Source organism: Polyodon spathula, chromosome 3 (assembly GCF_017654505.1).
Source record: "Polyodon spathula isolate WHYD16114869_AA chromosome 3, ASM1765450v1, whole genome shotgun sequence".
Classification (NCBI taxonomy): Eukaryota; Metazoa; Chordata; class Actinopteri; order Acipenseriformes; family Polyodontidae; genus Polyodon; species Polyodon spathula.
Genome location: NC_054536.1, coordinates 96,592,424 through 96,618,366, shown reverse-complemented (window position 1 = coordinate 96,618,366; position 25,943 = coordinate 96,592,424). Strand labels below are relative to the sequence as shown.

Below are 25,943 nucleotides of genomic sequence, written 5' to 3'. Positions count from 1 at the left end.
TGTCCGACGGAGGCGTATACACTGTGCTGTCCGACGGAGGCGTATACACTGTGTGCTGTCCGACGGAGGCGTATACACTGTGTGCTGTCTGACGGAGGCGTATACACTGTGTGCTGTCCGACGGAGGCGTATACACTGTGTGCTGTCTGACGGAGGCGTATACACTGTGTGCTGTCTGACGGAGGCGTATACACTGTGCTGTCTGACGGAGGCGTATACACTGTGCTGTCTGACGGAGGCGTATACACTGTGCTGTCTGACGGAGGCGTATACACTGTGTGCTGTCTGACGGAGGCGTATACACTGTGTGCTGTCTGACGGAGGCGTATACATTGTGTGCTGTCTGACGGAGGCGTATACACTGTGTGCTGTCTGACGGAGGCGTATACACTGTGCTGTCTGATGGAGGCGTATACACTGTGTGCTGTCTGACGGAGGCGTATACACTGTGTGCTGTCTGACGGAGGTGTAGACACTGTGCTGTCTGACAGAGGCGTATACACTGCTGTCTGACGGAGGCGTATACACTGTGTGCTGTCTGACGGAGGCGTATACACTGTCTGCTGTCTCTGACGGAGGCGTATGTACTATGCTGTCTGACAGAGGAGTAAACACTGTGTGCTGTCTGGCGGAGGCGTATACACTGCTGTCTGACGGAGGCGTATACACTGTGTGCTGTCTGACGGAGGCGTATACACTGTGTGCTGTCTGGCGGAGGCGTATACACTGTGTGCTGTCTGACGGAGGCGTATACACTGTGTGCTGTCTGACGGAGGCGTATACACTGTGCTGTCCGACGGAGGCGTATACACTGTGCTGTCCGACGGAGGCGTATACACTGTGTGCTGTCTGACGGAGGTATAGACACTTGGCTGTCTGACGGAGGCGTATACACTGTGTGCTGTCTGGCAGAGGTATACACTGTGCTGTCTGACGGAGGAGTATACACTGCTGTCTGATGGAGGCATATACACTGTGTGCTGTCCGACGGAGGCGTATACACTGTGCTGTCCGACGGAGGCGTATACACTGCTGTCTGACGGAGGCGTATGCACTGTGTGCTGTCTGACGGAGGAGTATACACTGTGCTGTCTGACGGAGGTGTAGACACTGCTGTCTGACGGAGGCGTATACACTGTGTGCTGTCTGGCGGAGGCGTATACACTGCTGTCTGGCAGAGGTATACACTGTGCTGTCTGACGGAGGAGTATACACTGTGCTGTCTGACGGAGGAGTATACACTGTGCTGTCTGACGGAGGCGTATACACTGTGCTGTCTGATGCTGAATGGCAATAGTTAATGTCAGGCAACACCTCTTTCGAAGCCGCCTGGTTCCAGGAAATGTGGTTCTATTTATTAAATGCAAATTCCAAAATTAAATATTGACGTTAGATAAAAAGTGGAGGAGAGGCACCCCACCACAAACAGCACTTACTAGAGCAACGGTCCGGCCCGCTCCAGGTTAGATCCAGTATTGCGAGCAGCACTCTGCCTTTCCACAGGTCTGGGACCTTAAGCTGTCAGAAGTATACAGCATGTTGAGAAATATGAGATTAGTGTTGATGCTTTGTACTCTGAAGAGCTGGAGCAAAAGACTAAGACCCACTGAATCATTGTGTAACCATGATCTCCTTGTGCTTGAGTCCGCTAAGCGAAAAGCAATAACATGCACCCTGTGCATGTAGTGTAGGATGTGTATCGTTATGTACAGCATGTGAGATGGACATGACATGCTTTTGGAATGAGCAATTTGTCAGGGCTTATCTTAATATCATGCCCTAAGAGTTCAGGAAATGTGAGTATTGGAAGTCATGAATGGAGGAGCATTTCTGGTGCCCGAAGTACAATTCAGGATCAAGTCCTGAGCTCAAACTTGGTGTAAAAGTTAGTATTCTTGCAGTAGTGTAAAATTACTTTTAAAATACATTGTTTGTAAAAATTGTTAAGTCACAAGTTTAGTGTAGCACTTTGCCTTTACTTGGCTAGAACAAGATGACAAGATTTCTATTTACTATAAAGTTTTTAAATGATTCCACGCTCTGGATCAACGTGACAAGCAGAAATCATGCCGACCATTTAGTGGCTAATGAAGTGTAATTTTAGAAAATGTGCGTGTAATAAATATCATAAACGTCGGGGGTGTGCAATTTGTATCGTCCGACGCCCGGGACAACAAGAGTTGTGTGAGGGACAAGAAGTTGTCAGAGCAGCTCCATGAAAAAACCCGCTTAACAGCATGCCCAGCCCTGCTCCTCCTGAGCAGCTCTGAGCTGCAGAGCAGATCCCATCAGTGATCAGAGCGAGAGGAAGAATTCTGTCTCTGAGCCTCTCGCTTAACACATCCACTGTGTGTCTTTGTGCTGCGAGTACCATTGCCCACTGTGTTGTCCTGGTACATTGTAGTTTAGGACTGTGCAATGGCACTGTGCTGGTGAGTGCGTCCTCATGTACACATAGAAAGTGAATGTCTTTATTTGTTTATTTTCTTTTGTTCTGGTTTTATCTGTTGGTAGTATAGCGGTAGGTGAATAGAAAACACAGATAGTCTCCAAGGTATTTGAATGGATCTGGTAGAATACATGCTTCAGGTTGAGTTGATGGAAGTTGGTCGGTATGGCAGTATATGCATAGTGTAGGTATATGCAGTGAGGGCTGTTCTGAATGTCCATACTTACCCCTTTGAGGCTGTGTCTTGCCAAAACCCAACAAGAAATGAAAGAAGTTATTAACAAACCGCTAACTAAGATCATGCAACAGTCTTTTGAGACATTGTACGGACAGACTGGAGAATTGCAAACGTAATAATGATCCACAAAAAGGGAGACAAAACCAAACCAGGTAACTGCAGACCAATAAGCCTGACATATTGAAACTTATGGAAACTATAATAAGATCAAAAATGCTAAATTATCTGTATGGTAACAGTATCCTAGGAGACAGTCAACATTGTTTTAGGAAAGGGAGATCGTGTCTAACTAACCTGCTTGATTTTTTTGAGGATCAACAATGGACAATTGTAAAGAAGATGACATGGTTTATTTAGATTTCCAGAAAGCTTTTGACAAAGTCCTGCATAAAAGATTAATTCTCAAACTGAACGCAGTATGGATTCAAGGAAATGCATGTGCGTGGATTAGGGAGTGGTTAACATGTAGAAAAACAGAAAAAACTGATTAGAGGAGAAACCTCAAAATGGAGCGAGGTTTTACAGGTGGAGTACCACAGGGATCAGTATTAGGTCCTCTGCTATTCCTAATCCTACATTAATGACTTAGATTCTGGTATAGTAAGCAAACAAAAATAGGAGGATTGACAAGCACTGTTGCAGCAGCAAAGGTCATTCAAAATGGTCTAGACAAGATTCAGAACTGGGCAGACACATGGCAAATGACATTTAATAAAGAAAAGTGTAAAGTACTGCACACAGGCAATAAAATGTGCATTATAAATGTCATATGGGATATACTGAAACTGAAGAAGGAATCTATGAAAATAGACCTGGGAGTTTATGTTGACTTAGAAATGTCTTCATCTAGGCAATGTGGGAAGCTACAGAAAAAAGGCCAACAAAATGCTTGGTACATACTGAAAAGTGCTGAATTTAAATCAAGGGAAATAATGCTAAAATTTTACAGTGAATTAGTAAGACCTCATATAGAATATTGTATTCAGTTCTGGTCACCCAGCTACAAATAGGATATTGCTGTTCTAGAAAGAGTGCAAAGAAGAGCGACCAGAATTATTCTGGTTTAAAAGGCATGTCATATGCAGACAGGCTAAAAGAATTGAATCTATTCAGTCTTGAACAAAGAAGACTACGCGGCGACCTAATTCAAGCATTCAGAATTCTAAAAGGTGTTGACAATGTCGATACAAGGGACTTTTTCAACCTGAAAAAGGAAACAAGGACCAGGGGTTACAAATGGAGATTACATAAAGGGACATTTAGAACAGAAAATAAGTGGCACTTTTTTACACAGAGAATTATGGGAGTCTGGAACCAACTCCCCTGTAATGTTGTTGAAGCTGACACCCTGGGATCCTTCAAGAAGCTGCTTGATGAGATTCGGAGAGTCAGGTTTTTTTTAGTTTGCATTGCATTTTTTCCCTACAAGGCACAGTTTGCGCTGATAAGAATAGTTTTTATAAGTACAGTCACTAAAGCTGTCTGATGAGTATTCTAGATGCTCTGTTTGTTTTTTAATCTCAGCAGGGGTGTCTCGTTATTAACAGTGTGCTGATGTTATCTTGTCTTCTCAGGTATGAGCTGCGGGTTCGTTATTTACCGAAAGGGTTTTTAAATCAATTTACTGAAGACAAGCCAACGCTGAACTTCTTCTACCAGCAGGTAAGATCAAGCACTCTTCATATGCATGAACATCACAGGGAGAGCTCATCCTTGTATAGTTTAGAGATATGTGTGAAACTCTGACAGCGGGTAAACAATTTGAAGATTATATTGAACTAATTAAAATGTAAGTTAAGAAGTTATGGTAGTGATCACAGCTAAATTAGATTGGCTTGAGACTGGTCTAGCCTGTATAAAATATTAAACATTATTGTTAAACATATGGGTATTGCCACAGCTACTGTATTCCAAATATTTGAAGGTCAAGAACAATTAAGAGAAATAGGCAGCCAGAAATATTCTGGACGTCCTTGCTAGCTGCACGCCACGTCGCCACAAGCACGTCTCCACTAGTGAATTGTTTTCCCTTGTGGCTCAACTATTTTTCACCAAGTTTGCCATGGTGGCGAAGGCTTTGAAAAATGTACTTGTGTGAGACTGCCAGCACATTCAACTTGTGCTGGTAGATGAATCAGCTGATTTAATTTTACCCAATGAATGAAAGCCCTTTAGCTTGATCACATAACATACGCATGCCACAAACGTTGTGTTTTTTGGGAGGACAGAGGCTCTAATTAGAAAGAGCCAGTGAACGGTGCGGCTTGTAAAAAAAAAAAAAAGGCATCAAAACGGAAAAAAATGTTATAAAAACAAATTGTACAGACAAATAACCAGAATAATGGAGCCCAAGGAATACCAGTCACCCATGTACATACAACTAAAATATGACTGTGATACTAGTCACACGGAGGTGAAGCAGTCATGCTTTCAAATATACCTTTTCACAGACGGCAAGCCAGGAACACGCAGCTTCACAAGGTCACAACTAAGTTTTTTTTTTTTTTTTTTTTTTTTTTTTCATTGTTTGCTATCTCTTCAATGCGCTGAAATATATTTTGGAAATAGTAACAGAGCGGATTTGAAAGTGGAGGAATTTAATAAAAGAATAAACACATTTACTATTTTAAAAAAGTATTGTCTTACTGTGATTTAATGAGTTTTTTAATGTCAGAATTAATGGCAGTATTACTGTCTGTAGTCCCAGGTGAAGGAAGACAGTAAAAAAAAATAAAAAAAAGTTTTTTAAACACAGCACTGGCTTTACAATCCTTCTAATGTTATTAATCACATGAGTACAATCTTCTGAAACTAGGTAGGCAGGTGTAGGTCTGTATAGTCACACGTACACAGTCAGTTTATTATCCAGTCTGGAGTGTAGCGCAGGCAGGTGTAGGTCTGTATAGCCCCACGTACACAGTCAGTTTATTATCCAGTCTGGAGTGTAGCGCAGGCACGTGTAGGTCTGTATAGCCCCACGTACACAGTCAGTTTATTATCCAGTCTGGAGTGTAGCGCAGGCACGTGTAGGTCTGTATAGCCCCACGTACACAGTCAGTTTATTATCCAGTCTGGAGTGTAGCGCAGGCACGTGTAGGTCTGTATAGCCCCACGTACACAGTCAGTTTATTATCCAGTCTGGAGCGTAGCGCAGGCACGTGTAGGTCTGTGTAGTCACACGTACACACTCAGTTTATTATCCAGTCTGGAGTGTAGCGCAGGCAGGTGTAGGTCTGTGTAGTCACACGTACACACTCAGTTTATTATCCAGTCTGGAGTGTAGCGCAGGCAGGTGTAGGTCTGTGTAGTCACACGTACACACTCAGTTTATTATCCAGTCTGGAGTGTAGCGCAGGCACGTGTAGGTCTGTGTAGTCACACGTACACACTCAGTTTATTATCCAGTCTGGAGTGTAGCGCAGGCAGGTGTAGGTCTGTATAGTCACACGTACACACTCAGTTTATTATCCAGTCTGGAGTGTAGCGCAGGCACGTGTAGGTCTGTGTAGTCACACGTACACAGTCAGTTTATTATCCAGTCTGGAGTGTAGCGCAGGCAGGTGTAGGTCTGTGTAGTCACACGTACACACTCAGTTTATTATCCAGTCTGGAGTGTAGCGCAGGCAGGTGTAGGTCTGTGTAGCCCCACGTACACAGTCAGTTTATTATCCAGTCTGGAGTGTAGCGCAGGCAGGTGTAGGTCTGTGTAGTCACACGTACACACTCAGTTTATTATCCAGTCTGGAGTGTAGCGCAGGCAGGTGTAGGTCTGTGTAGCCCCACGTACACAGTCAGTTTATTATCCAGTCTGGAGTGTAGCGCAGGCACGTGTAGGTCTGTGTAGCCACACGTACACAGTCAGTTTATTATCCAGTCTGGAGTGTAGCGCAGGCACGTGTAGGTCTGATTAGTCACATCTGGCCCTTTTTTTTTGGCAATTTTCATTTTTTTTTTGCAGATTTTTCTTTCTTCGCCCTTAAAATACACAAGTTTTAATTGTTATGAAAAATGGAAATACAGTATTTCAGTAGATCGTAAATAACAACAATGTGTTTTCAATTGTAGCTTTATAATATAGATCACAACATAACATTTTTTTTTTTCCAGTGGCAGCATTATAAGTATAAACAACATCATTGTTTACAGTTGCAGCATTATAATAACATTGTAATACTTGTGCAGACATTTCACTTTTTAGAAATTATTTTGTGTGATAGATTTCAAAGCAGATGCACTTCAAACCCTCAATGTTAATGTCTTTATCTTGCAAATATACGTCAGAAAAATTGTGTCGCAAGTTTTCAGTTACATCATATACAGTATCTTCCCCAGTTTCAGCCCTCTATATGCATTATCTGTGAAGTGTAGGTACAATAAATACATAGGTTGTTTTGACCAGTACCAAACCTGACAAGATTTCCTTACAATCTGTAACAAATAAATAAATACCCTCATTCAGAGACTATGCTGCCCACACTCTGAGGAGTGATAGAGGGGTTCAGAGACTGTGCCGCCCACACTCTGGGGAGTGATAGAGGGGTTCAGAGACTGTGCCGTCCACACTCTGGGGAGTGATAGAGGGGTTCAGAGACTGTGCCGCCTACACTCTGGGGAGTGATAGAGGGGTTCAGAGACTGTGCCGCCTACACTCTGGGGAGTGATAGAGGGGTTCAGAGACTGTGCCGCCTACACTCTGGGGAGTGATAGAGGGGTTCAGAGACTGTGCTGCCCACACTCTGAGGAGTGATAGAGGGGTTCAGCCCACACACTCTCATTTTTAAGGTTATGTGCCTATAATGATGGGGGGGGAGATATATGCAATGATATTTTCTCCTGCAAAGAATGTTAAAAAGCCCGGCCTGACTGCACCCTGAACTTCAATAGCAGGTACTATTTATGGCACCAGTACCCTCTCCAACAGGGCAGCCTATTTCAATAGCAGGTACTGTTCATGGCACCAGTACCCTCTCCAACAGGGCAGCCTATTTCAATAGCAGGTACTGTTCATGGCACCAGTACCCTCTCCAACAGGGCAGCCTATTTCAATAGCAGGTACTGTTCATGGCACCAGTACCCTCTCCAACAGGGCAGCCTATTTCAATAGCAGGTACTGTTCATGGCACCAGTACCCTCTCCAACAGGGCAGCCTATTTATTTTTCCTTCCACAGTCAAATTTATACTGCAGTCCAGGCAGGTGGCCAGCTTTTCCAAGAGTGCTCTTTCAAGACAAATTTCTATCCCAGCAAGACTAAATAAGCCTGTAACTTCTATAATCAACTGCACGGACAGCCAGATTAACTTAACTTGCCACTTAGCTGTATTTTGGGTTTGTTTTTTTGGGGGTTAAATAAAGGTTAATTAAAATGTGCACATGCTGTTTGAGTTTGAATAAAGTGCGATTGTCATTGATTTTGTTTCTTGAATCCTCATAGATTAACCCTTTCATTGGGTGTCTGTCTGAAATTAGCTTTGTGATCAGTGCATGCAGTTCATGGTTTTGTTTTGCTTACCAAACCCTTCATAGATACAGCCTCTGAAGAAGCTGCTGCTACTCATTGTAGATGCTGCTTTAACTATGCTTGTGATGTTTTTCAGGTCAAAAATGATTACATGTTGGAAATAGCAGATCAAGTAGACCAGGAAGTAGCTTTGAAGTTGGGCTGCCTTGAAATCAGGTAACGTGGGCTCTGTAAGCTAAGGATTTTAATTTTGCTGTTCACCATTTAAAATGAATTATTAAAGGGAACCGACACGCATTTGGGCATTACTGTACCACGTCTTTGAAAGTGAATGTAGACCTATGGGAAATTGCAAACTTTGGTCTGTGATTTGACAATAAAGACTTTAGGCTTCACATTCTGTCTTCTCTTTTAGAACACTCTGGGATCTATCACAAAGCATTAACTCATGTATTAACTCAAGGGTTACATTTTTTACTGTTTGTTTTGTTGTTTTAAATGTTCATATTTTGTTTGTCGCTGCTTTTTTATAGGAGGTTCTTCAGGGAGATGAGAGGGAATGCTCTGGATAAGAAATCGAACTATGAACTATTAGAGTAAGTCACCTAGGTCTTTTTGGTGAAGCTTGCATTCAGTCTCCCTATCTCAGTGAGACTGCTGCAATAAATAACAGAAAAGAGACTTTTCTTTTTTTGTAAAGATACTTGTTGGACAGTCAGATGTTGTAACGGTTGATTTGTGGTGTTGTCATAGAGCTCATTGCTCATATACATTTGCTCTTGAAGTCTTCGTTAATTGGCTGACACCACAGGCTGTTGCATTAATGCAGAGGTTGATAAATAATTCCAGTCATATTATTGCTGCTTCTAAACTACTTGCTACTGTTAAGCACTTTGTGATGGTGGTCCACTATGAAAGGCTCTATATAAAATAAAGATTGTTGATTAAAGATTGATCTCATAAACAGCAGCCCTGTTAAAGGTCCTTGTGTCGACCCTGTTCATTTTGAGGTAGTAGTAATGGCTCCAGCAGTCTTGACTGTGATTTAGGTAAGCTGCAGGGTCTCTGGTGCATGGGAGAATCGACACAAGCATCATGAAGATCTATGATCGCGGTGGCTTTAGGGTTAAAACTGACAGGAGGCTTTTGCTCATTCATATCCTTCAGATGGCTTATGAAATATTTTGTTTCAGTTTTATTTTTATATAAAGCCTTCTGTTTCTCAGCCACTGTTTCAGAGATTCTTGCAGTGCCCCACAGGGTCCCCTAGTGGTAAGGAGTTGGCCTGCACAACAGAAAAGGATTTGAGCACCTTTGTGCGCAGTCTGATAAAGCTGTACAGTATACTCACAATATACTTATTGTTCTACCATCTTTATGGTCTGCAGGTACCAATATTGGGGCCCAGTTGTGACTCATTTGGTAGTATTTAAATCACCCTTACAATTGCATTTACATTCCATACAGTGCTTTTCATATTGCACTAACAAGTAACTATGATGTGATAGGTGTTACAGAAACTTGGTTGTCTGAGAGTGATGGAGATGAATATAATATTTGTGGGTATACACTGTATAGGAAAGACAGGCAGGACAGAAGAGGTGGAGGGGTAGCGCTATACATAAGAAACAGTCTTGAAGCCCAGGTGTTAAACCTGGACAAAGAAAATAAAGCCAAATCAATATGGGTCAGAATAACGGACAAAAATTCAAAGGGCATAATAATAGGAGCATGCTATAGACCGACAGATTCAGACGGTGAGCAAAATAATCTGTTATACAATGACATTAGAAATGCGTGTAGCAAAGGAGAAGCCATACTAATGGGAGATTTCAACTTCCCCCAGATAAAATGGGAAAACCCGGTGGGTAGCACGAAGGATGAAATTGAAATGGTGGAAATGACAAATGACTGCTTCCTAACACAATTTGTCAAGGCACCGACTAGAGGGGAGGCATGCCTTGATTTAGTCTTTTCAAATAACGAGGTCAGAGAACCACTAGCAAACTCAGACCACAACATGGTCTCATTTGAAGTGCTTTTTAAAACCCCAAAAGTAATGACTAAAGCTAATGTTTACAATTTTAGAAAAGCAAACTATGAAGGTGTATGAAACAGAGACTAACAGAAGTAGATTGGAGTAAAATAGAGAAAACATCCACAGAAAAAGGATGGCTGTTCTTCAAAAATGTAGTACTAGAGGCGCAAAACAATTACATCCCTAAAGTAGACAAATCTAAATGTAAAACTAAATTGCCAAAATGGTTTAATAGATCAATTAAAAAAAAAAATCAGTGAAAAAAGGCACTTTACAGAGCGTTAAAAAGGGACCAGAAACAAAGTACTCAGAAAGAGTACATGGAACTGCAAACCCAAGTCAAAAAGGAAGTTAGAAAGGCCAAGAGAGAAATAGAAATGAACATTGCTAAGGGGGTTAAAACCAATTCCAAAATGTTTTTCCAATATTACAACAGCAAGAGAACATTCAAAGAGGAGGTTAAATGTTTAAGAGATACAAATGGCAAAATCATAGATGAAGAAAAAAAAAATAGCAAATATATTAAATGATTACTTTTCACAAGTTTTTACAAAGGAAGATACTGACAACATGCCCCACATGTCATCCAGTTCCTATCCAGTTTTAAACAACTTTAGCATAACCGAGGCAGAAGTGTTAAAGGGACTAGGAGCTCTTAAAATAAACAAATCCCCTGGGCCGGATGAGATCCTCCCAGTAGTACTCAAAGAAATGAAAGAAGTAATTTACAAACCACTAACCAAGATCACGTCAACAACACGTCTCTTGACAGGGGTTGTACCGACAGACTGGAAAGTTGCAAACATAATACCGATCACAAAAAGGGAAACAAAACTGAACCAGGTAACTATAGACCAATAAGCCTGACTTCAATTATATGCAAACTTATGGAAACTATAATAAGATCCAAAATGGAAAATTACCTATATGGTAATAGTATCCTGGGAGACAGTCAGCATGGCTTTAGGAAAGGGAGATCGTGTCTAACTAACCTGCTTGATTTTTTTGAGGATGGAACATCGATAATGGATAATTGCAAAGCATATGACATGGTTTATTTAGATTTCCAGAAAGCTTTTGACAAAGTCCTGCATAAAAGATTAATTCTCAAACTGAACGCAGTTGGGATTCAAGGAAACACATGTACATGGATTAGGGACTGGTTAACATGAGATAACCAGTGGAGTACCACATGGATCAGTATTAGGTCCTCTGCTATTCCTAATCTACATTAATGATTTAGATTCTGGTATAGTAAACAAACTTGTTAAATTTGCAGACAATGTAAAAATAGGAGGAGGAAACTGAACGCAGTATGGATTCAAGGAAATTCATGTAGAAAAACAGAAAAAACTGATTAGAGGAGAAACCTCAAAATGGAGCGAGGTTTACCAGTGGAGTACCACAGGGATCAGTATTAGGTCCTCTGCTATTCCTAATCCCTACATTAATGACTTAGATTCTGGTATAGTAAGCAAACAAAAATAGGAGGATTGACAAGCACTGTTGCAGCAGCAAAGGTCATTCAAAATGATCTAGACAGCATTCAGAACTGGGCAGACACATGGCAAATGACATTTAATAGAGAAAAGTGTAAGGTACTGCACGCAGGAAATAAAAATGTACATTATAAATATCATATGGAAGATACTGAAATTGGAGAAGGAATCTATGAAAAAGACCTAGGAGTTTATGTTGACTCAGAAATGTCTAGACAATGTGGGGAAGCTATAAAAAAGGCCAACAAGATGCTTGGATACATTGTGAAAAGTGTTGAATTTAAATCAAGGGAAGTAATGTTAAAACTGTACAATGCATTAGTAAGATCTCATCTAGAATATTGTGTTCAGTTCTGGTCACCTCGCTACAAAAAGAATATTGCTGCTCTAGAAAGAGTGCAAAGAACAGTGACCAGAATTATTCCGGGTTTAAAAGGCATGTCATATGCGGACAGGCTAAAAGAATTTAATCTATTCAGTCTTGAACAAAGAAGACTACGCGGCGACCTAATTCAAGCATTCAGAATTCTAAAAGGTATTGACAATGTCGAACCAAGGGACTTTTTCAGCCTGTAAAAAGAAACAAGGACCAGGGGTCACAAATGGAGATTAGACAAAGGGGCATTCAGAACAGAAAATAGGAGACACTTTTTTACACAGAGAATTGTGAGAGTCTGGAATCAACTCCCCAGTAATGTTGTTGAAGCTGACACCCTGGGATCCTTCAAGAAGCTGCTTGATGAGATTCTGGGATCACATAAGCTACTAACAACCAAACGAGCAAGATGGGCCGAATGGCCTCCTTTCGTTTATAAACTTTCTTATGTTCATCTAGGGGCAGTTACAATTACTGTATGTACAGTGTTTCACCAACACTCTGCAAATTCAACAAATAGATTGGGCCATTCAGACCTTTTGAATAGACTCTGGGCTCATTTAATTACCTTCTATGAGACCTTGCCAATATTGAAGTTGCTTGCTAAGTCTGGAAGTGTATCAGGTGTGCATTTATCTCCTACCCCTCTGTCAGTTCGAGCACTACTTTTGTTCTTGATCAGAGAACCCAGGGGAGGTTAACAGGGAGATATATAGATGGTTCAAACTCTAAAGTGCATAGCTTGAATACTGGCTTAGTGTGATGATTTTAGACAACCTTTCATCAAGAGTAATTCCACAGACCCATTCAATTTGAACTTGGAACGATTCAGAGCATTATCAGTGCTCCTTTGGTTTATTAAATGGTTACAGACCACCCCGGGTCCTAGCCAATAGGCAATCTGGGAGGTCCAGTACCTGTACAAACTTAACAGCCTTAATACTTCATACAATTATGGTTATAACTAGGAGCTGTAATCTTGGCATTTTCTTTTATTCAGTTAATCACCCCACCTGGATGATTAATTAATCGATTTAATCACAGCCATTTGCTATAAAATGCAATTGTAGTGAAGTACAACTAATAGTAATACTTGGTATTAATGCTATTTTTTGCAAGCATTAATTAATGACACCTAACATTTAACAGGCAGTTACTGTGTTGAATAGGGTCGTTTTTAGTATTTACTTTAAACAGGGCTGTTTTATTTTAGTTTAATTTAGTTAGCTGAATATTCCATAATTAAGACTTAGACTTAGGCTATAGCTGTAAATGTACTGCCATGGTACAGATTGGCCATCTGTAAATCCAAATTCCCCATCTGCTAATGTCTGTTGTTGCTCCGCTCATGCAGGCAAAAGCAGAAGGGCCTTTTTCAGTAAGTTTACTGATAAGAGCGTGTAGATTCACACATTTACCAATGGGTTCTAATTAGGCCACAGCTTGCACTGAATTATCCAATTTGTAGACATAACAGTTTCCCTGTTATAATACTTATGTTCTCTATTACAGCAAAACCTTAAAACAAGTAAAACACTTATATTCTTTTTCAATTTGATTAGAATACCTGTGTAGTTAGCTTAAAGACTGCTTCCAAATCAAGTTTACCTCTTTTTCTATAAGAAACTTGACTGAGAACACATTCTCATTCTAATTAAATGAGATCCTCATTTCTGCCTTTTCCTCTCAAAGTTGTACAGGCTTCTGCATGAGCAGCTCTCAGATGAAGGAGGCTAGTACTTTCCACAGGTGTTTTTCTAATAAGCTTGTTTCTTAGTTCAAACCCTGTTATCCTGCTCATAATTTGCTGCAACAGTATTTCTTCTGGCTTTATATTCTTTAAAACACGGTACAGTTATTGCAATATTGTAACATTGTTGCAGTTTCACAAATGTTCAATGTGTATCTCAAAGATCGTCCTGCTTCCAGCAGGAGTGACAGTTGTGGGTCAGGTTCTACTCTCAGTGGGTCTGTCAAAGACACTACAGGATCCATTTCTGCACATTACAGGTGTGGGTGACAGTCTTTAAAAGCCTGATAACTGCAACAAACTGAAACCTTGTTACCGGGCTCCAGTCTTTTAGATTCTCATCTTCATCGTCAGACCCTGGAGTCTTGCCTGACTCAAACAGGTTTTCCTCAAGTATTCACCTGTACATTGCACCATCCATTCTCCCCTCTATCCTGACAAGTTTCCCAGTCCCTGCTGAGGAGAAGCATCCCCATAACATGATGCTGCCACCACCATGCTTGACGGCTGGGGTGGTGTTGATTGGGAGAAGTGCAGTGTTGGGCTTGCGCCAGACATAACACTTGGAATGTAGACTGAAAACTTCAATTTTTGTCTCGTTTTGACCACAAAACCTTTTTCTACATGTCTGCAGTGTTATCTACATGCTTTTTCGCAAACTCCATATGTGCTTTAAGATGAGGCGCTTTGAGTAATGGCTTCTTTTTTGCCAACCGTCCATACAGGCCAGGGGTTGAATACTTGTAAGGCACAGCAGGGTCAGATAAACAGTGTGTGATTGAGACACGAAAAATGCCAAGAGTAGAAAATGCAGTGTGTGTGTGTATGTATATTGTAATATTGTGACGGATTGCCCTCTGGTCACCGGTTTTCCTTCTTCAAATAAACACTTTAACACTCAGGATGCCAGAAAACGCCATAGTGTGCGTTTATTATTTACAATACAAAGGAAAATAAACAAAACAAAAACCTAACCCGATCTCGGGCCCTAGCTAAATAAACATTTCCCTAACTAATAACAAGGCAGGCTAAGCCTGTTACCTCATCACCAAAACCAAATCGTAATCCAAATACCGTTCCAGTAGTTCAATGTCCAGTTTCACCATAATAATAATCCGCTGTCCTGCTCTCCCAACCAAACCCATACTATCACCCACCCTCAAACACATGCACTCACACCTTTTAAACATCATTAATTAGTTTCCTAATTAGTCTATTGAATTAACCACTACTGGATCCTAATGCCCACCACATAAGGTCTTTACTAAACAAGAAATATGTATTTTAAGTGAGTTTTAATTACTTTTTAGTCTCCCTTATTTCAGTTATCATTTAGTAGTTTATCAACGAAACAATCTCTAGGTTTTAATCCCAAACACTTTGTTACTTAATTTCTTTGTTTACCGTCCAGTTATTTTACGTTCTCCTTTCACATTTTGTTCCTTTCCTAACCAATCTTCTCTCTCTCTCTCTCTCTCTCTCTCTCTCTCTCTCTCTCTCTCTCTCTCTCTCTCTCTCTCTCTATATATATATATATATATATATATATATATATATATATATATATATATATATATATATGTTTGGATTAATATTACAGAGCACAAGATAAAAGCAAAGTATGTTTTGCTGTGATACAGACACTGTGGGCTGCAGCAAGACTAAAATAATGGAGTTTCTTGTGAATGCTGCAGGAGTTAACCAAACATGTATCAATCCTTTCTACAGGAAAGATGTTGGCTTGAGAAGATTCTTCCCCAAAAGTTTACTGGACTCTGTAAAGGTCAGAATAATTATTGAAATAACACTTTCAGTATTGTCTCTGTCAAATCTGGCACATTTGTTACAGGTTCAGTTTCTGAATTTCTAAAAACTATACTGATTATGTAAGGAAGGGATTCATAATGGGGCGAGCTTTAACAGTGGCTGCAGCTGAGGGAGGTTCCAATAGCATAATGAAGTGCTCTGTTAAGATCCCCTCTATAATATAACACTTGTTTAGTTAGACTGCCTGGGGGGGTGTAGTGGTGATGGATGTACAGTATAGAATTTTACATCTGTCTAGTTTGCAGCTTGTACCGTTTTGTCCTAGGACCTTCTCCCTTGAGTACAGTGAGGGTGTGCACTACTGTACAGGTTATCTGTCTAGCATTGATTTAAAAATAAAGCAGTTTGGATGCTCATTGCATTACATGTAGAGCAGCATAGGAGATTCCAAAGCATGTCATTAAGGGAAGGTTCCCAGGTCTCTGTAAAGGTTTGAGGCCTAGCCAGTAAATTAAAATAAAAAGAATAGCAATTTACTAAATCTTTACCTGAAAATGTCTTATGGTGCTCTTGCATTCACATACACATTTGTACTGTAATATCAGGATGCATTTTAAAAACTACTGCAATTCTAACAAATACAAAAGTAAAATGACTATACTTTAAATAGTATTGTCTTTTTCATTGTAAATGTGTATGATACCAGTATTTTTAATGATAAACAGGTGTTCAGACTGAAGGGTTAAACCTTAAATTGATTAAACAAAGATTTACAGCTTAAATCACACAAGACCAAACTACAGAACACACCCTGACAGTGCGACCTGTTAGACCGTGCTTTTCATATCTGTGCACACATGGCTGTATGTTTATTCACACTGTGTTTTTTGCATTTTTCTTTCATTTATTTTAGGCTAAAACACTACGGAAATTAATCCAACAGACCTTCAGGCAGTTTGCCAACCTCAATGATGAGCAGAGCATTCTCAAATTCTTTGAGATTCTGTCACCGGTTTACAGATTTGACAAGGAGTGTTTTAAATGTGCTCTCGGGGTATGTACTTTTAGGTTAAGATAGAAAGAGCTGAAAACCGAGTTTTTGAATTTTGTATCTGATTAGTAAAGGGAGTGTGTGTGTGTGTGTGTGTGTGTGTGTGTGTGTTTATATCTGTAGGTCCTTGCTCAACAGTGACACCTGCTGAGCAGTGGGAGCCTAGATAAATTGAGTTGTTAAGTGAAAAGGCAGAACTGAGGCTCCTCACTGATCATGTATCTTCGCCCATAGTGTGGAGCCTGCAGTTCTCCTGGTGTTGTGGTTCCTGATTGTCTGTGCTCTTTATCTAACAGTCGAGCTGGATTATCTCAGTGGAGCTGGCGATTGGACCAGAAGAAGGAATCAGCTACCTCACAGACAAGGGCTCCACGGTACGTGATTTCTTTATACATCGTAATTCTTTCTTTCGTTTTCTATAAATTAAATGATTGTTTCTTCCAACTGTCTTGTTTTATTAGCAGGAAAGGGTAACGGGAGATGGAAGCAGCAACAATAACTCAAAAAATAAAAGGAATATATTCCATTGCAGATGGTATATCATGAAAATTGAATTTGGGAAATTTGGATTTAAAATGTGTCACCAAAAAGCTCAAGCATGGTTTGATTATATACTAAAAAAGTGAGATTTTAATGAGGCTATGTACTGCACTAGAAGATATTAAAGAGAACTGAGTCTTATTAAGAAGGGTAGTAGGAGACTTCATTCAAGTTTTTAAAACTCCAAAAGGAGTCAAGAAAGGTGCCCCCAGTCACTGTTTCAAGAGCAGAACAGAAACCGTGACAAGAGGTAACGGTTTGAAACTGGGGAATTTTAAACAGGGAAGGGTTCCTTGTATTTGCACAGAGTGGGGAGTGTGTGTAATTGTAAACAGGGAAGGGTTCCTTGTATTTGCACAGAGTGGGGAGTGTGTGGGATGGGTTATCAAGCCACGTCGTTGCTGCTGAGTCACTGGGATCCTTTAAGCAGTGATGGGTTGAGTGGCTCCCCCTCCTTAGTGTTTGTTATGCTCTTGTGCTTGAACCTGTAGTTATTGTGATGCAGTTCGTTTTCACACTCTCTCTATTCTTTGTCTTTTATTTAGCCGACCCACCTGGCTAACTTTAATCAAGTGCAGACTATCCAGTATTCAAACAGCGATGACAAGGATCGGAAAGGAATGCTGCAGCTCAAGGTAGCCGGAGCCCCTGAAGTAAGTGACAGTGAGATGAATGTGACAGTGAGATGAATGTGACACTGTCAGTAAGTGACAGTGAGATGAATGTGACACTGTCAGTAAGTGACAGTAAGATGAGTGTGGCAGTAAGATGAATGTGACACTGTCAGTAAGTGACAGTGAGATGAATGTGGCACTGTCAGTAAGTGACAGTGAGATGAATGTGGCACTGTCAGTAAGTGACTGAGATGAATGTGGCACTGTCAGTAAGTGACAGTGAGATGAATGTGGCACTGTCAGTAAGTGACAGTGAGATGAATGTGGCACTGTCAGTAAGTGACAGTGAGATGAATGTGGCACTGTCAGTAAGTGACAGTGAGATGAGTGTGGCACTGTCAGTAAGTGACAGTGAGATGAGTGTGGCACTGTCAGTAAGTGACAGTGAGATGAATGTGGCACTGTCAGTAAGTGACAGTGAGATGAATGTGGCACTGTCAGTAAGTGACAGTGAGATGAATGTGACACTGTCAGTAAGTGACAGTGAGATGAGTGTGGCACTGTCAGTAAGTGACAGTGAGATGAATGTGGCACTGTCAGTAAGTGACAGTGAGATGAGTGTGGCACTGTCAGTAAGTGACAGTGAGATGAATGTGGCACTGTCAGTAAGTGACAGTGAGATGAATGTGGCACTAAGTGACTGAGATGAATGTGGCACTGTCAGTAAGTGACAGTGAGATGAATGTGACACTGTCAGTAAGTGACAGTGAGATGAATGTGGCACTAAGTGACAGTGAGATGAATGTGACACTAAGTGACAGTGAGATGAATGTGGCACTGTCAGTAAGTGACAGTGAGATGAATGTGGCACTGTCAGTAAGTGACAGTGAGATGAATGTGGCACTAAGTGACAGTGAGATGAATGTGACACTAAGTGACAGTGAGATGAATGTGGCACTGTCAGTAAGTGACAGTGAGATGAATGTGACACTAAGTGACAGTGAGATGAATGTGGCACTGTCAGTAAGTGACAGTGAGATGAATGTGACACTGTCAGTAAGTGACAGTGAGATGAATGTGACACTGTCAGTAAGTGACAGTGAGATGAATGTGGCAGTGAGATGAATGTGGCACTGTCAGTAAGCGACTGAGATGAATGTGGCACTGTCAGTGACAGTGAGATGAATGTGGCACTGTCAGTAAGTGACAGTGAGATGAATGTGGCACTGTCAGTGACCGTGAGATGAATGTGGCACTGTCAGTAAGCGACTGAGATGAATGTGGCACTGTCAGTAAGTGACAGTGAGATGAATGTGGCACTGTCAGTAAGTGACAGTGAGATGAGTGTGGCACTGTCAGTGACCGTGAGATGAATGTGGCACTGTCAGTAAGCGACTGAGATGAATGTGGCACTGTCAGTGACAGTGAGATGAATGTGGCACTGTCAGTAAGTGACAGTGAGATGAATGTGGCACTGTCAGTAAGTGACAGTGAGATGAATGTGACACTGTCAGTAAGTGACAGTGAGATGAATGTGGCACTGTCAGTGACAGTGAGATGAATGTGGCACTGTCAGTGACAGTGAGATGAAAGTGGCACACTGTCTTCCTTCCCTTATAGGTACACAATATGCTTCAATCATTGCATGCTGTTTATGCACTCCAGGTTAAGATACAGTGAGAAAGAGAGGCACTGTGAATTGAGGAACAGCTATGAACATGTTGTTCGTGCAGGGCATGTCCAATAAATCCCATCAGTTTAGCCCCTTAGTGGGCGTGGAGTCAATTGCAAAAGATTGAATAGTGCTGCTGTGTGAGCATTGCCCTTTGAATCAAAACACTGCCTAGGAACTTGCTAGACGTTAAGATGGGGTATTGTTTACTTTTTTCTCTTTAATTTAAAAGCACTCCCCTAGAGGCAAGTCAATGTTGTATGTATGTATGTATTTAATTAATTATTGTTATTGTTATTAGGGCCTAGCATGTTATTAGGCCTTCTCTGAAAAAAGAAACAAGGACCAGGGGTCACAAATGGAGTTTAGAAAAAGGGGCATTCAGAACAGAAAATAGGAGACACTTTTTTACACAGAGAATTGTGAGGGTCTGGAATCAACTCCCCAGTAATGTTGTTGAAGCTGACACCCTGGGATCCTTCAAGAAGCTGCTTGATGAGATTTTGGGATCAATAAGCTACTAACAACCAAACGAGCAAGATGGGCCGAATGGCCTCCTCTCGTTTGTAAACTTTCTTATGTTCTTATGTTCTTAAGTTGTTGTGTTGAACAATTCTTATTCAAGAGTGTGTTTACTCATTCCTCTTTTTTACATTTGTTTTGTCTAGAAATATCTAAGCATCAATACAATAGAAAATGTTTATGAAAGTTGCCAAATTGATGCATAGTTTGAACGCATTAGCTGACTGCGGCCTCTGCCGGTTCTTCAGGGTGGACGGCTGAAGTCTCTTATTGTTGTTCATGTTCAGTAGATCAGCAGATGTAAGCAGGTTGCACAGGCAGTGCACGAATGAGTCCAGCACTCTGGAAAAGGGTTAACCATCATTTGTATCTGAAGTTCACTAACTAGTACACACAATAGTTGACAAGGTGCAGGTGTGTGCGGAGATCCTCTCCAGTTCAGTGTCTTCATTTTACCACTGCTGACGGGGCCCCCTGACCCTGCCTAGATGAGAAGTCTGTGTGTGCGTCTGTGTTTGCGTGCAATGCTCTGATGTAATGGGGCAGCTGTGTGATACTGAGCAGTTCTAGTGGAGATAGATAATGCCTCTTTGTTGGCTTGGTGTTTTGCAGCCTCTAACAGTGACAACACCGTCGCTGAACATCGCAGAAAACATGGCTGACCTGATAGATGGCTACTGTCGGCTGGTGAATGGAGCCTCCCAGTCCTTCATTATCCGACCACAGAAAGGTATGAAGACACAACCGCATCGCTCCTCACTGTGTGTATTCAAGTTAACAAGCAGCTGGTTTCTTGTGAGCGGTAGAATGTAGGAGAACAAGATTGGGAGGGATGGGAGGGGGGAACAGCAGCATCACTGGCAAACACAACAGACATTAGCAAAGTTTGAAAATGAGTTGTTCCGATTTGGTATTTAGAAAGGCCTTAATTAAAAAAAATAATAAATAATACTGAATAGCTGTGATTTATTGAGAACACTATGAGCAGTTTCAGTAGAATATTAAACATGCAGACAGGACAGGAGTTTTTCTACAATTCTAAATCATCTTCTGTTTTTGGTTTTTTTTTCCCAATGTTATTTTAAAAGCTGCAAATTGCATCTTCAGGAATTACTGTAAGACTTGCAGTGCATAACAGCCCAGCATGTTGTAGTGTAATGCACTTGCTTAGCATTAGGCTTTAGTGTGTGATACTGTTTGCGGTGTAATGCGTTGGTTTCTGGTGAGCTAATCAGATTAGGGTGCAGGGTTGATACTGGTCTGCTATCTGATGAGAGACACAAGCATATAATCCTGTGCCAAGTAGGTTACATTGTACACATGGTCTCAGAGCCACATTAGGATCATTTATCTTCAAAGATTAATAGCTGGGATCTTTGTATTTCTTCTCTTTTTTTGTAACTAATATGTACTGTAGCATATTTAAAGTGTTACATTGTTTCTTACTGGTTCTGATGAGCTCCACACGTGATAATGTAGGGGTGTGGAGTTCATCTGGACCCAGAAGAAACCCAGCTACAGGTAATTGCAGCATTCTTCGTCTCAGCCAGTAGAACTGTGCTGTTTGTACAAGTGCTTCAATTCATGTTTCAGTTGAAATAATAAACCGTGACACCTTGTTTAGACATGAATACAAGAACAAACTGTTTCCACCTTCACTTACTGACCCAGTGCTATTGGAGAGCCAAACCATGACCTCCCAGAACATATTCTCAAGGGGGAGAAGTTTTTAGCATAAACTATTTTAGTTTTAAGTCTCGTTGTGAGGGGACCCTGGTTATGTAGCAGTTTGAGCTATTCCAGGTTTTCCAGTGAGTCCTAGTTGTGAGTTACCTCTCACACTAAAAGCCGGTATGGTTGGAATGCTGTGGATAGTGGAGTTTGTATTTTGTTTTAATTCTGATATTCTTTCTTTAATGTTACATGGTATTTCGAGTAACCGTGCTTTTAAAAATGGTCAGTGTTAACATGCTGTCTGCCGTCCTACAGTAGCTAATGATGGCAGGTCAGTTTCTAAACTGGATTTGCTGTTTCATCTCTGCGTTTGTGTTTTGTTATGTTGCAGAGGGGGAGAGAGCTTTGCCATCGATCCCAAAGTAAGTTTGCAATGATTTGTTTTTTATTTCTTTTTAAAGTTTTTAGCATGTTGACATTTGTATATGGAAACGTTACCATTACTGTATTTCCCCCTGCGTTTTCAGAATTACATTCTGATTGGTCGCACTGTTTTGCAGAATCTTAATGCCTGCCTAGCATCGATTATGTATGCTAGAAATTAGTCTCTGAATATTCCTTAAATGTGTCTTTTTAAGTTAACAAAACTGTGCATCTCACAGCAGTTGTAGTGTATTATATTCATTCAGATAAGGATGATGCAGTAACTGTATATCTTTGCAGTTAAGTTGTGATGGACCCAGACATACCCCCCCCCCCCCCCCCCCAACCCCTCTGAATTTTGTTTCATTTCTCACTGCACTCCTCCCCCTAGTCCTCAACAATACCTCCTATTCAGCCCAGCACACTGGAGCTCACTGCTTTGGTCAAATAAGGTAAAATGGTTTAAAGCCAAAGCTTTTTTTTTTTTGTTTTTTGTTGTAACATCTGGAAAGACTTTCAGACTACAGATAAGATTTCAGATTCCTTGGCTAAATAGCGTGGAATTTCTTTATGTGCTGTAATGTGAATTGGCTCTTTTTAAGAGCCTTTTCCCCCACCCCTTTTAACCAGTCTGGTGGTTGCTCCCATTTATCAGTTTTAAACACACCCCTCCCCAAACCACACGCTCCCCTTAATGGAACGGTCCAGCTGATTTCTGGAGAATACCCTGGAGTCTGGATAGAAAGCATGGATTCATAGCTGCACTTCCACCGTGGAGAATGTACAGCATTCATCGATTCAAACCTTTGTTTTACAGGCTCGGCAACAACGACAAGCAGGGGGTTCGGACGCATACTGTCTCTGCCTCAGGTAAGGGAGTTGCTGTCACTGATATATATGATAAGAGTGAGCACAAAATGTATGATATTGAAAAGAGAGGGAAAATATCTGTTGTATACAAAATATCTAGTGTATATTTTTTCATTTTAAATATATGCTTTATTTGTGGGATGTTTAAGTTTAATGGATTTTTTTTTGGTATATGAAATGGTTTTGTAATTTTTGAATGACCTTTGAAAAATAAGTTAGAAATTCTTAGTAGTTGTGTATCTGCGAAGTTTGACGAAAAAAGAAAAAGGAACATAAGAACAGTTTTGAGTGATGTTGTCCGAATCGGAAGTTCATTCAATAGGTTTGTGAGACAGGTCATTAAGATACTTTGCAGATGATTTAGATTTTAGAACATTCATTGACGTTAAAATACAGAAGCATGTTTGGTGTCAGAGCAAGTGTTTGTCTTGAGGGATTTCACTGTGTAACACAATGCTAGAAACTGACACATGCTTGTTCCAGTTGGTGTTGCTATAGATACCACAGCAAATGCTTATTGGCTTCTACCTCATGGTATTTACTATGTGTAAAGCTCTAAAAAACAGTATAATAAAACAGAGCACTGTCATCCCTAGTGTAACTTTACATGCATATGAAAAAGAAAACCACATTTGTTTGCTTTTGTGCTAATTTTCTTTTTATTTACTTGAAAAATATATTTTTCAATGTATACATTTAGTTGTGTCAGGGCAGAAGTCCTGCTGCTGGAAGTATTTTGTTTGTGTGTGTGTGTCAGGTTGGCAGGGATATGGGGTTAAATCTGTCCCTGTCAGCAATCACAGGTGTGGCCACTCCCCAGTTAGGTAATTGGTGCTAATTGGGGAACGGCCACATGTACAAAAGCAAGGAGAAATCCTTTGTCTAGTGGAGGGAGGTTCGTGACCTGTGACCTGGTGTGTGTGTGTGGGCGCGCGCGTGTCTGTCTGTCTGTCTGTGGTGAAGGCAAATGCCCGGTCTACCTGATATTGTTTTGTTTTGTTTGAATCTTTATTGGCCCGTGTGCCTGTGTATTTGTTCCAGTGTTTTGTTTGTTGTTTTGTGAATTAAATGTGTGCACCAGTGCTTCACTGTAGTCTCCGAGTCTCTATACAGTGCTTCACTGCAGCCTCTGTCTCTGAGTCTCTATACAGCGCTTCGCTGCAGCTTCTGTCTCTGAGTTTCTATACAGCGCTTCTTGTCTCCGAGTCTCTATACAGCGCTTCACTGCAGCTTCTGTCTCTGAGTCTTTATACAGCGCGTCTTGTCTCCAAGTCTCTATACAGTGCTTCACTGCAGCTTCTGTCTCCAAGTCTCTATACAGTGCTTCACTGCAGCTTCTGTCTCCGAGTCTCTATACAGCGCTTCACTGCAGCTTCTGTCTCTGAGTCTTTATACAGCGCGTCTTGTCTCCAAGTCTCTATACAGTGCTTCACTGCAGCTTCTGTCTCCAAGTCTCTATACAGCGCTTCACTGCAGCTTCTGTCTCTGAGTCTCTATACAGTGCTTCACTGCAGCTTCTGTCTCTGAGTCTCTATACAGCGCTTCCTGTCTCCGAGTCTCTATACAGCGCTTCACTGCAGCTTCTGTCTCTGAGTCTCTATACAGCGCTTCACAGCAGCTTCTGTCTCTGAGTCTCTATACAGAGCGTCTTGTCTCCAAGTCTCTATACAGCGCTTCACTGCAGCTTCTGTCTCTGAGTCTTTATACAGCGCGTCTTGTCTCCGAGTCTCTATACAGCGCTTCGCTGCAGCTTCTGTCTCTGAGTCTCTATACAGAGCTTCACTGCAGCTTCTGTCTCTGAGTCTCTATACAGCGCTTCTTGTCTCCGAGTCTCTATACAGCGCTTCTTGTCTCCGAGTCTCTATACAGCGCTTCACTGCAGCTTCTGTCGCCAAGTCTCTATACAGCACATCTTGTCTCCAAGTCTCTATACAGCGCTTCACAGCAGCTTCTGTCTCTGAGTCTCTATACAGCGCTTCTTGTCTCCGAGTCTCTATACAGCGCTTCACTGCAGCTTCTGTCTCTGAGTCTCTATACAGTGCTTCGCTGCAGCTTCTGTCTCTGAGTCTCTATACAGTGCTTCGCTGCAGCTTCTGTCTCTGAGTCTCTATACAGTGCTTCGCTGCAGCTTCTGTCTCTGAGTCTCTATACAGCGCTTCACTGCAGCTTCTGTCTCTGAGTCTCTATACAGCGCATCTTGTCTCCGAGTCTCTATACAGCGCTTCACAGCAGCTTCTGTCTCTGAGTCTCTATACAGCGCTTCTTGTCTCCGAGTCTCTCTACAGCGCTTCACTCCAGCTTCTGTCGCCAAGTCTCTATACAGTGCTTCTCTTTACAAAGAGCTTCAGCAGTCATAGTTTTATTATAATATCGATGTGCGAGCTTCGATATACGGGAGTAGCTGTAGATTTAATTGGAACAAGTGTGTCCCTTTTGTCCTGCAGGGAACCAGATGTTCATATTTACAATTAGGCTTGTGCCTTGTGCTATAAACCCTTGTACAGGAAATACACTACATTTCTACAGGAGCCACAATTACCCCGGTGCCCAGCAATTGAGCCTTCTGACCTAAAGTACTTGTAAAAAACACCTTTTTATTATTTATCTTTGTTGTGTACCAATATTAAGCTTTTATTTTTCAAGGGTTTACCATTTGTTCTCTACAAGAAGTGTTGCTGCTGTGTATGACAGAAATGGTTCTACAGCAAACCTTATAATCAAATTTATATTTCTAGTTTTGGGGGCCTTTTGTAATGAGAGTGTGTTGTATAGGATAAGATGTTCCCTGTCCTGAGGTTTGTTGTTGGTACAGCCAGCAGTTCCTAGACATTTGCAGGCAGCACCAGGAGTAACACGTCTTTTACCAGTGCTAAAATAGACTGCATTCTAAGATCTGGACTGGAATGCTGTTCCGTCAGAATACTTTTTGGGTGGATGCTTGGCGGTCATAGATGTTAGGTGGGTCTTCGCTGGGGATTCGGAAGGAAGTGTTGCGTTGGC

General features: G+C 41.2%; 1 protein-coding gene across 17 annotated transcripts in view; it reads left to right on the top strand.

The window, feature by feature from the left end:
• LOC121313706 (focal adhesion kinase 1-like) overlaps window positions 1-25,943 on the top strand; it is a 186,153-nt gene that overhangs the window by 83,939 nt on the left and 76,271 nt on the right. For all 17 annotated transcript variants that reach the window (XR_005950024.1, XR_005950025.1, XM_041246517.1 and 14 more), the window contains 10 exons: window positions 4,262-4,349; window positions 8,284-8,363; window positions 8,681-8,743; window positions 15,539-15,593; window positions 16,491-16,631; window positions 16,925-17,002; window positions 17,714-17,821; window positions 20,589-20,706; window positions 22,042-22,072; window positions 22,891-22,943. Coding sequence is in view for 15 of the 17 variants with exons in the window: in XM_041246517.1 (XP_041102451.1) it covers window positions 4,262-4,349; window positions 8,284-8,363; window positions 8,681-8,743; window positions 15,539-15,593; window positions 16,491-16,631; window positions 16,925-17,002; window positions 17,714-17,821; window positions 20,589-20,706; window positions 22,042-22,072; window positions 22,891-22,943 (815 nt within the window). In the remaining 2 variants the exon portion in view is untranslated. The remainder of the gene's footprint in view (window positions 1-4,261; window positions 4,350-8,283; window positions 8,364-8,680; window positions 8,744-15,538; window positions 15,594-16,490; window positions 16,632-16,924; window positions 17,003-17,713; window positions 17,822-20,588; window positions 20,707-22,041; window positions 22,073-22,890; window positions 22,944-25,943) is intronic.